This window comes from Galendromus occidentalis, unplaced genomic scaffold, assembly GCF_000255335.2.
Source record: "Galendromus occidentalis unplaced genomic scaffold, Mocc_1.1 scf7180000077527, whole genome shotgun sequence".
Taxonomy (NCBI): Eukaryota; Metazoa; Arthropoda; class Arachnida; order Mesostigmata; family Phytoseiidae; genus Galendromus; species Galendromus occidentalis.
The window spans coordinates 1,707,546-1,717,412 of record NW_003805515.1 but is presented as its reverse complement, the minus strand read 5'-3'; the positions used below and the strand labels follow the sequence as shown (position 1 = coordinate 1,717,412).

Genomic DNA, 9,867 nt, shown 5'->3' with positions numbered 1-9,867 from the left:
CAAGCGCGAGTTGACAAGCTACTCGTTGAGAACAATTCCAGTCGAGCCGATTCACAGTCTCTTCAGCGATGGTTTCCATAGAGACTGGTGAATGAGTACGAAAACATTGACCGGCGCAGCACAGGCTTCACACATAGTCTGCAATGTTGTCCAGGATTCTCTCGCTATTTCTTTTCGAGTAAAAGCGGATGAAGTGAAAACGATGTTTCGAGATAAAACACGTTCCTAGGGAGCTCCTTGTGATGTCAAACAGGTTGCAGTTCGACTGTCATGGGAAACCCTTTAGTGAGTAGCTATAAAGGGGGTTTTGTTGCGGCTCGACTCTTCTCCACAGCCACGGGAGGAGTGCCCTGGCCCCCAGGTGAGTTTATTTAATGTTCAATTATTCGGCGTTCTGGCTCTCAGACCAGAGTTTTTGCTCTTGCTGTTCGACGAGATTCGCAAACAGGAGCATTGGGCTCTCGACCGCGTCAAATGTATCGGATCGCTCTCATGAGGAAACATTGCCTTCCCCTCTCATTTTTCGACTACCGAAGCTCGCGAAGCAATTCTGAGAGACCCACGGACCTCGATTGAGCAAGTTTCATTCGCGATTCATTCATCGCGATAATTTGGTCCAACGGACACACTTACGGGTCGGTCGTTCCCGATTCTATCATGATCTCATGCGAGGTACAGTGATTCATTCGATCTTCCCGAGGGCTCTCAAGCTTTCGTTGAGATGCGAAGCGAGATTGGATTAAGAGTCGGATCGCGACGATCAAGAATCTCGATATGAGGGAGATCGTCAATCGTGTGAGGTTCCGTCGGAGAAAACTTCTTCGCGAGACCTGGGGCCGATCGAGGAACGGTCCGGAGATTCCTCCGGCCCCAGCTTCGGTCTGATGATAGAATGCACGCACGACGGGAAACTCGATCGGGAACAGAAACGATCTGATCTATAAACTCAGCGCCGGTCTATTTAAAGTTACAATCTGTGAGTGGAGTAGGAAATGAAATGGTGCGAGCAAAGGCCCGACAAGCTTCTATTCGCGCGTAAGAACGTCATTCTCTCCTCATTTCTTTCTTCCTTCCCCGCGCGCGTGAATTCCGGCTCGGGCGACGCAGCGCCAATGAGTCGGCCTCCCGCCTCTCAATCACCTCTTTTCGATCCAGATTCTCTGCGAGGATGCCGACGGCTATCGTTTTGGCTTCTGGAAAGCATCTTGTTCTGGTGGCCCTTTTTCACCGGGGGGGTCCTCCTGGATAATTTGGTCCGCCACTACGTTCTCGACTTCCTTTGTGCCTGCGGAATACTCTCCGGGATAACATTTCTCTTCGTCATCATCTCCTGGCTCCTTTTCAACTACCGGAGGAGGCACGCGGTGGCACCCGAAACCGATAAGGTATTGTCAAGGGACATTGCGAGATCGGTCTTCCGTGACACCCATCACTAACGAGTCGCTCTATACAGGACGAAATCACGCTAACGCAGCTCTTATCGAAACCTACACCCTTCAACTACGCTCTTCTTTACGCAGTGGTCGCCGCTGTTCTACATTTCGCGGTCCAGTATTTGAATTTCTGGTTGACGGTGAGTAATCTTGCCCATAAGTTGATGATCAGAGCGAAAATCCCGTCACTCAGGCTTTGGACCAGCGGTGGGTCTCTGTTGAAGATTTCGCGCGGAATCGATAGAACGAGCGATAGCTCTGGCTATTGGATGCAACAGGCTACCGTGGGCCGTGGACCCAGGCGAGAATCACATGACAAGCTCTTCCTGAAAGCAGCGCGTCAAAAATATTCCTGCATATATCGAGTGATATTTTATGGTCCCGGTGGGTCAACGATGCGTGGTAGATACAGTTTGTAGACTCCCCTTTATGTTTTATGGTATGATCCTTGCTTCCGGGGATGTGACTCAGGGATGAGGCTTCCCAGCTTCTGGATCTTGGCCGATTGTCAAGCGAAATTCCGTTTCACAATTGAAACCCCGTATGAATTTCGTCTGGGACACGAGACAATTCAGGAATCCATTTTCACGCGGAAGTTGATCGTTTCAATCGAGGTTCGAGTCCCGGCATACTGTATCCGACCCCGTGACCCGAATCGGCTCCATGGTTTTGGAATTGAATGGCAGCACACAGCTGACGTGATATCTGCGCCGCGTGATGATAAGCAATTCCTACACCGTACTAATCAAGTCTGCTGCTGCCGCGAATCCCATGCTTCGAAGTCCTGAGTTCTGTCTTTCGTCCATACCGAGAAGAGGGCACGTTTGTGGGAGGTTCCCCAATTGTTCCTGGAGTTCGTCGGCAGAATGTGATCGGGAACTCCGCGCTAGACTTGGGTCTGCTCCCGGAGTCTGAGTTCTCGCCCGGCGGCCACGGTCGCCGACTTCCGAAGAGAACTGTCGCCTAGCGGCTGCGCGAGCTTGAAGCCGATCGCGGAACGGAGAGTGCTTATGGTCTCGCATTCATCACGGAGCAAAGGCCGAAGTAGTCGATAAGCGATGATCGGACTTTTCGGAATGGATCCCCGGCAGGGATCTTCGACAAACGTACGGCGTAGTCTGAGCCGTTGTTGAACTTCGGGGCCGGGAGAGGCAGGGCCTTGAGCCCGTCCCAACTTTGCTCCTGAATGCTCAAATCCAGCGGGGGCGGCAGTGTTGACCACTCGAATAGAGGGTTGGTCATTTTCACGTCATCACAGTGAATCGGTGAAGGAGTCGACAGCTTCGAGGAGCTGGTGCTTCGACGGAGGACTAATTGGGCGACCGATTGAAGAGTACGATTTCTGCGATGATTTGTCGGCGGATGGCTGCAGACGCGTAGCTCTAGCTCTCATCGACCTGTCGGTTTTCAGCATCGCGAAGTCAACTCGATATGGAGTCTGCAGATGATCGTTCGCTATCTCTTGTGGTTCGCAGATTGCATCGCGATGCATTCTCTGGCGATCCAGTCGCCCATAGAGACTGCGACGTTCCAAATCCCTCAGAACGCTCATCAGGACTCATGGTACGTGGCGATAAGTAGAACGAGCTCGCTGCACCCCCGAGCCGAGATAAGCTTCAGGATGACACAGTAATTCCTACCCTCGTAGCACCTAGCGTGGAGCATGAATCCTCAGGGCTGCGTTTCCGGGAAACTGAACGATACGGGAAATATTCGCTTTGGGGCATGACTCTTGCTCAGCAAGGACGCCAATGCAAGATACTTCAACCGTAATCCAGGCGAATCGCATCAGCTGCCTTAAGTCGAACAGCATTGTCAAAAGCTATAGCTCATCCACAAAGTGAATAAATGTCTGTCTTCATTGACCGAGGTCATCGACTGCGGACGTGTTTCGGATTCACTGCCCGGGTTCGTGTGCTGCAGCATGGATGGAAGCACCGTTGACCGATCGAGATACATGCACGGTGTCGGAAGTCCCCCGCGGGAATGAGCCGACGCATTTTTCGAGAGTTGCCCTGAGGATTAGTGCTCATTCCTCGCATAGATCTTTAACATGGAGATACGTTTGAACCCTTGCAGGCATCAGCCTCTGATGCGTCCTTTCTACTTGACGTGTTCGGTCGGAATAGCGGTTTTTCTGCGAGAAGTACCTGTGGAGAGCATGAACCACTTCCTGGTTCCTATCACGGACGCATTTATCTCTTCGTTGCCACTACTGTGGCTTCTCGGAGTTCTAGCTCCGCTCGACGCCCTCAAACTGTGGCTCGGAGAATGGGTGACATCAACCGTCTTCGGGGGCTCACCAACTGCGAGCGAGTTGTCGTAAGTAGGAGGGAGAGCTTACAGGACTTTCGCCAACAAAAAATCTTGTACAGTCATCTAATCACTGTGACAGGGGCTAAATGAAGGCGTCGATGTTCATACTCCGGCGCGCGGCCACATGAATTTCGAGACTAGGGAGCAAGGAGAAGCTTCTCGCAGATTCTCAAGGCCTGAAGAATTTTCTCCACAGGCTCTACACGAAACTTCTCGCTTCGCTCGTGCTCACTGTGATCTGTTTCTACGTTCGGAACGCGATTGCAGTCATCTCGTTCCTCGGAGGCTTTGCTCTGTCCATACATTTCGGCAACTTACGCAAGCCCTATCCAGCTCTCCAGCATTGCGTGACGCTCATCGTGTGTCTGGCAGTTTCCATAAAAGAAAATTCGGTGTCCAAGGAAGCGGAATTGGCCATCGTTTCGATCCTAGCCGTTGTCCTCATCCTCTCGGAAGTGCTCTCCTGCGCCCAAAAGGTCACAGTTTTCGGGGGACTCATCCGGAATCCGCTCTGGAGCAACTTCAAGGCGCGACGAATGACGAGCTGTGGGAGTCTAATCCACTTGGTCGTCCAGGGTGCGCTCGTACACACGGGTGAGTCACCATGTATATGATCATTGATCATATTCATTGATAATCTCGCCGCAGGACGACGTGATCTCCGAGAGGAACGGAACCTGAATCGAACATACGAGAGTATCTCGAAGTGCTGCCGACGCGTTTTTGTACTCCTGAGCGAAAATCCGCTCAACGCATAGCGATCTTCCTGATCGATTTTACATACAGGGGGCGCCTAGCTTCGTCTCCGCTTTCTACTCGACGGCGCGGGGGTTCATGGAAAGAAATTGAATGAATCGCTTCCTCCTCGTACATGCTCTAAACACTCGCCCTCGCACTCGGGAAATTCTCATGGGAAGGTCCTGATTCCAGTGAGTCCGCCGATGATGTGCTGGATCCTAACGAGCGGTGATTTCTACGTGGGGAATGCAGTACGACGACTCCTCGTCACGATTTCACTTATTAAAGCGCACCGAGAAGTAAGTTGTTTTCACAGTATATATTAGGTGTGAATGTCCAGCTGGAGCTCACGGTGGGATCGCGTCCCATTGGTTCTTCTGCGGGTTCATCATTGACTCTCAGCGAATGATTTGGGATTACTACCGGCTTATTTCACCGTTCATGATTCGGAGGAAACCCCTCCATGACGACCATAACAAACTCATTGATGTTCCTGTGAATTCTACTCTGCTCTCTCCAGGTGATACAATTCACGCGGAACTCCATTCTCGTATGTATAATAACAGTCATGCTGAGAGTTTTGAACGAAGATCTGATGGGATTCCCTCTCTGCGCTCTGTTCGCATTGGTGTCAGTGACGTTGCGAACTCTCATTGGGTTTTTGGAGCGAGTGTATACAATCATGATCATCTTGTTCTCGTCTGTGTTCATTCCGAAGCAACGTCTCCAGCATAATTGGCTTCTGTTTGGTGAGTTCGCTTAGACGTTTTCCCGCCAGTATCAGGAGTCGGCGCGAGAACAGAATCCTCAAATTCTCGACATAGATCGTAGGGACTGAGGCTTTATGTTCGTACCCGATGAAACACCCTGAACGGTGGCCCCCGAAGACTGCTGAACGACTGTCTCCTCGTGCTTTACAGGGCTGAATATCATTTTCCTACCGTGGGTGATATTCGTGGCAGGTGTGACCGCCTTCCTGCAGAGTCCAGTTCTAGCTTTATTTTCTTTACCTATATTTATTCCTGGCTTCCCGAGGCCGCGCCGGTTCTGGGCTTTCCGCGAAAACCATCATCAGAAGCGAGCAACATCACCGCCATCGCAGTCTTCGCTACCGGAGGCTTCACTGGAACGGAGGAAGCGGCCTCAGGATAAAGAGCGCGAGCGGAGTCGTCTTCCGGAAGGGAGCGCCACGGTACTCAGCGATGTCGTGTTCTACGCTCAGGTAAATGACGACTGCGAGACGACAGACATTTTCGTCTCCTGCACAGCTGGCTCGTGTCTTCTTTCTAATCCCATTACAAACAATCGAGGAAACAAGTTATCCTACGGAACTAGCCGCTCTCAGCCTCGCCCTTCTCAAGTCACCTCTGAGCAACGACGATCTCTGCTCAATGAAATTTTTTGGTCTTATTCCACAGTTCATACCCCGGCTCATGACCCAGCTGGAGAAGTCTGTGAGCCGTGGGCTGCTGGGTTCGCTGAATGCGGGTTCGTGTTTCCTCGCACGCCATCAGAATCGACTCGTTTTCCTGAGAATAATCGAATCCGGGTACCTGTTCCGCTGCGTCGAAGCTAAGGGACTTGAGCTCCAGGAAACCTCTTGCCATACTCTGGAGGCGGGGAAAGTAAGTTGCCTTTGGCTCAATGAGTGTCAGCCATCGTATCCTGAAGCCAGGCTCAAGGGGCCAGGCTCATAAGTCCTTCGCGGTTCGGGGACTCCCCCGAGAGATCTCCGAATTTTCTAGACTCATATTGGAAATCTTACACAAGGTGGACGAGATCATCGAGGATTGCTTCCTGAAGGAGGGGACGGGTTGTTTGAATCCCCACGCCACCAACACGTTCCGACCTCGGGCACGAACCCACGTGGTGACGTACTCTTCCGCGCGCAACGTCCTGACCGGGGTTATCGATCAGCCAGCCTTCTTCGAAGCGTTATTGAACAATTTCTCGCGCGTCCTTCTTTGGGTTCTGCTGCATCACCAGGCTGCGAAAATGAGCGGTGAGTGACAGCCGTGGAGAATCTTGGGAGTTCTGACTAGAACACAGCCAACGCTTTCCTCACGAGAGAGACAAGGATGACGATGACGGTCCGCCTCGATCATGAAGCAGTCGCAGGCAGGGACACCTTCAAAACGACTCTAGGTACGATACCCGAAGGGCTCCCGGGAATCACCTGGAACTAAACGGTTGCAGAGAACAACAATATCCAAACCGAAGACGTATCCGCATCCACCGACATGCTCAGTGAGCATTCCCGATACAGACCGCGGAAGTCGTGGTGGACGATCATATCGAAAGAAAGGAGTCCCTTCAGGAGATATCCTTCAAGACTCTTCATCGATTCTTGGATGTCAATCGTGGCTGTCCACGTGAGTATGATTTTGAAAAAAGTACGGAGGGCCGCCGAGGGAAACTTCGGATGATCCCGCTGGGGGCGGATCAGCGACAGTGCGTCTGAGCCATTCCAAGGCGGGTAGGCTCTATTCGCAGTGGTGCGGGAGTCCCAATACAACTGCCCCTCCTTCTCGACTATCTATACAAAAATATAAACTCGGTTTCAGCTCCTTTTGTAAGCCTTCCAATTTCGCAGGTACGACGAACATTTCCCGGTATAGTAATGGCTACGGCTGAGGAACCTTCTCTGTGCGTTGATTACCGACAGGTCTGCGACTTTTGTTTCCGTGCCGTATTCCCTGATGAGTCTCTTACTCCCGCGCTCGTGAATCAGGCATTTAACGGGGATTTTTTCGTCGATCTGCCGACCGACTTGCACGCTCTCGTTCAGCGAGCCGTGCAGTTCACGACGAAGCTCGCCATAGACACGGTAATCATCAGCGAGGCCGAAACCGAAAGGGAGCTAGCCCGGATCCTCGAAACTTACGATAATCGTTGGTTCATCGGGGTCGAAGGATCCCCCCAATGGAACACATGTGTCAACAATGAAGTGCCGTATATGTTTTCAATAGCTCACGATTCGAGTTCGGATGTGTACACCAGTCATCTGCTAAGTCTGATACTTGATGAGCCAGTCTACGTGGGGACATTGAGTGGCAGCACGGTGGATTCTATCTGGACCACGTTATCCTTGGAGCTACTCTACATGACGAATGATGACGACGAGCGGTATTCGATTCAAGCTCATCCCTGGCTGCTGCGGAATCTGACAATCCAGTCGGCAGACCCTCCTCTGGGTTATCCTCTGTATATTGACCAGATCAGATACCTGACAACGCTAAATTAGCTCTATTCATGGCATCCGCCGCAAGAGATGTCAATCTGATCTGCTCACTGTGAACAGTGTGCTTATCTAGTCTGTGTAATTCCGATGTAAAATTCTCAGAATCGCTAGATGAGAAAAGCGAGACCACATTGATCTTTCAAGGAAGTTACTCCAAAAACCCGCACCCCTCACGAGCGAAAACTTCTGTACATTCGAATTTCATTGGATCTCAGGTTTCGCCGGGAGCTCCATGATGCATCGTAGTTCTCTGGCGATGCCGAATTCGTTCTGTACTCTTGAAGAAATTCGGTGGGCACCCGATCTCGATCAGACTTCTGGGCAACTATTGATAGGTCCCACCTCCTAGGTAACGCTCCTGCGGGTTCCAGGCGACGACTCGATTTCATACCCGAGCAGCTTATGTCGAGAGATTACAGGGATAAGAGCTCACTTGGAGTGTAATGAATAAATTTCGAAATATCAGATGAGCTTCGTGAGACGCGCATCTGAGATCGGAAGTCAGCTGGACGGCTTCCATTTTTCCCTCGGTGTATCTCGCCGGGGGGAAGAATAAGGAGGATGTTTCCGCCCACGAGAACCGAGGTCGGGACCTTGGGGACTGGCCGACTCTAGCATCGACCGATCAGATATGCCCGATCTCGCTCGAGAGATGAGTTTCAGTCGGGCGCCAAGAAACGGAACATGGTTCTGGGAGAGATGCCGCGGTACCGATTGCTCAGACGTGAATCATCGGCGTCGCTCCCAGGTGCTACAGGGGTGGAAGGGAGAAAGCTTACATCAGTGGTTTCCAGGATTTTTAGCCTTGGGTCCCTCTACGGACACTCCTCACTGAATATATGGACCCTGCGGAACCCTATCCATCGAGTGAGAATCTTCATTGACCGCTGAGGGATCACTCCAGCAACCGTCGGCTCAGATCATGGATCATCATTCAGGAAGGAGGGAATTTTCGGACTGGGGAGCCATAAGCCTTGAGCAACTCCAAGTGGTCCTTCGGATATTCGATCCGGTCGGGGAGAGCTCGTTGGCGTCCTCACCAATTAGACATGTAGGTATTTAGTCTCCTTTTCGGATCGAGACGAGACGAACCGACCCTAGCTGATCGCCTCGGAATTCTAGCAGTCGCCCGCAGTGATTTTGACCGGAAAGCCTGGTGGAAGCATGAGTAACTCTCGGCGACTGAAGGCGTCGGGGATCCAAACTCGGATTCATGAGAAGAATATATAGACGATGCATCGCTTAGCCTCTTGTCGGGTTCCACCCTGCCTGCCACGACATGTAGGTGCATTACTGGATCCAAGCTGTGTCCGAATTGAGCTCTGTCGAGGAAAGGTCCGAGCTCAATACGTGGCTCTCACTCGGAGCTCGGAAAGAGCTCACAAAGGAAGATCGACTTTTGTGAGCGAGAACATATCCCCTGAAATCAAGAAACTCCACACGCCAACCCTCGACTCGACGGGGAAGAGTGTCAAGTCAGCGTCTCCTCCAGCGGTATCGGAGCACCTTCTCAAGTGATCAGCGCTTCGAGCGTTTCCATCCCTGTGAGCTAAGGTCATGAAAATACATCATCCCCTCGTTCTGATGCATGGTCCGGCGGAGAAGGACTTCGAATCGACTCGTAGATCTCTGTCACGTTCGAAATAATGACAGAATAATTGACCATCGATCACAAGCTTCGCTCTGATTCCGCGGTCATTATTCCTAGAAGCCTGCGTCGCGTCTAGATTTGCGGTGTAGCTGTCTTAGAATATCCTGCAGCGAGCTCCGTCGAGACACACGTGCCTCCGCCGATTCGACAACTCCTGAGGCGAATTCAGCCGTCTGCCCGAACATTTCTGGCGCCGTCCTCGATGCTGCTCTAGGCTAACTGACGGGACTCGGATGTACCTGACGCTGACACCTTCACCCTGCGGTGATTATCCGATGACTCCACCACCAGATTTCCGGATTACGGGAAACCGCTGGCGGTCCTATCTCTTGGGCGGCTGCCGCATAAGTATCACCGCGAGCTTAGATCGCTTTCTGGACTATGTCCTCCGGACGACGCGGCGCCGGGGTCCGCGCAAGGCTTCGACCTTACATAGCCTCGATATATAGAGCAGACTAAATCGTGTCGCGGACTTCTGCTTTCAGAGA

The 9,867-nt window shown here is 51.8% G+C and overlaps 1 protein-coding gene across 1 annotated transcript; it reads left to right on the top strand.

Annotated features, from left to right (window-relative positions):
* The first annotated feature begins 270 nt into the window (after window positions 1–270).
* On the top strand, window positions 271–7,731 carry LOC114828476 (pecanex-like protein 4). The gene is made up of 14 exons (XM_029112766.1): window positions 271–361; window positions 1,156–1,403; window positions 1,475–1,573; window positions 2,845–2,996; window positions 3,513–3,755; window positions 3,946–4,343; window positions 4,680–4,786; window positions 5,008–5,236; window positions 5,408–5,568; window positions 5,644–5,709; window positions 5,906–6,112; window positions 6,258–6,489; window positions 6,684–6,859; window positions 7,081–7,731. The coding sequence occupies exons 1-14, from the start codon at window positions 271–273 to the stop codon at window positions 7,729–7,731; spliced, it is 3,060 nt and encodes a 1,019-aa protein (XP_028968599.1).
* Window positions 7,732–9,867: the final 2,136 nt, after the last annotated feature.

Excerpts from the sequence above, each read along its gene's own strand:
- LOC114828476 (XM_029112766.1), top strand. The coding sequence starts at position 271 with ATGGGAAACCCTTTAGTGAGTAGCTATAAAGGGGGTTTTGTTGCGGCT. Across the intron at positions 1,404-1,474 it reads AGGTATTGTCAAGGGACATT|CTCTTATCGAAACCTACACC; the intron begins GCGAGATCGGTC and ends ACGCTAACGCAG. Across the intron at positions 6,113-6,257 it reads ATACTCTGGAGGCGGGGAAA|GTGGACGAGATCATCGAGGA; the intron begins GTAAGTTGCCTT and ends ATCTTACACAAG.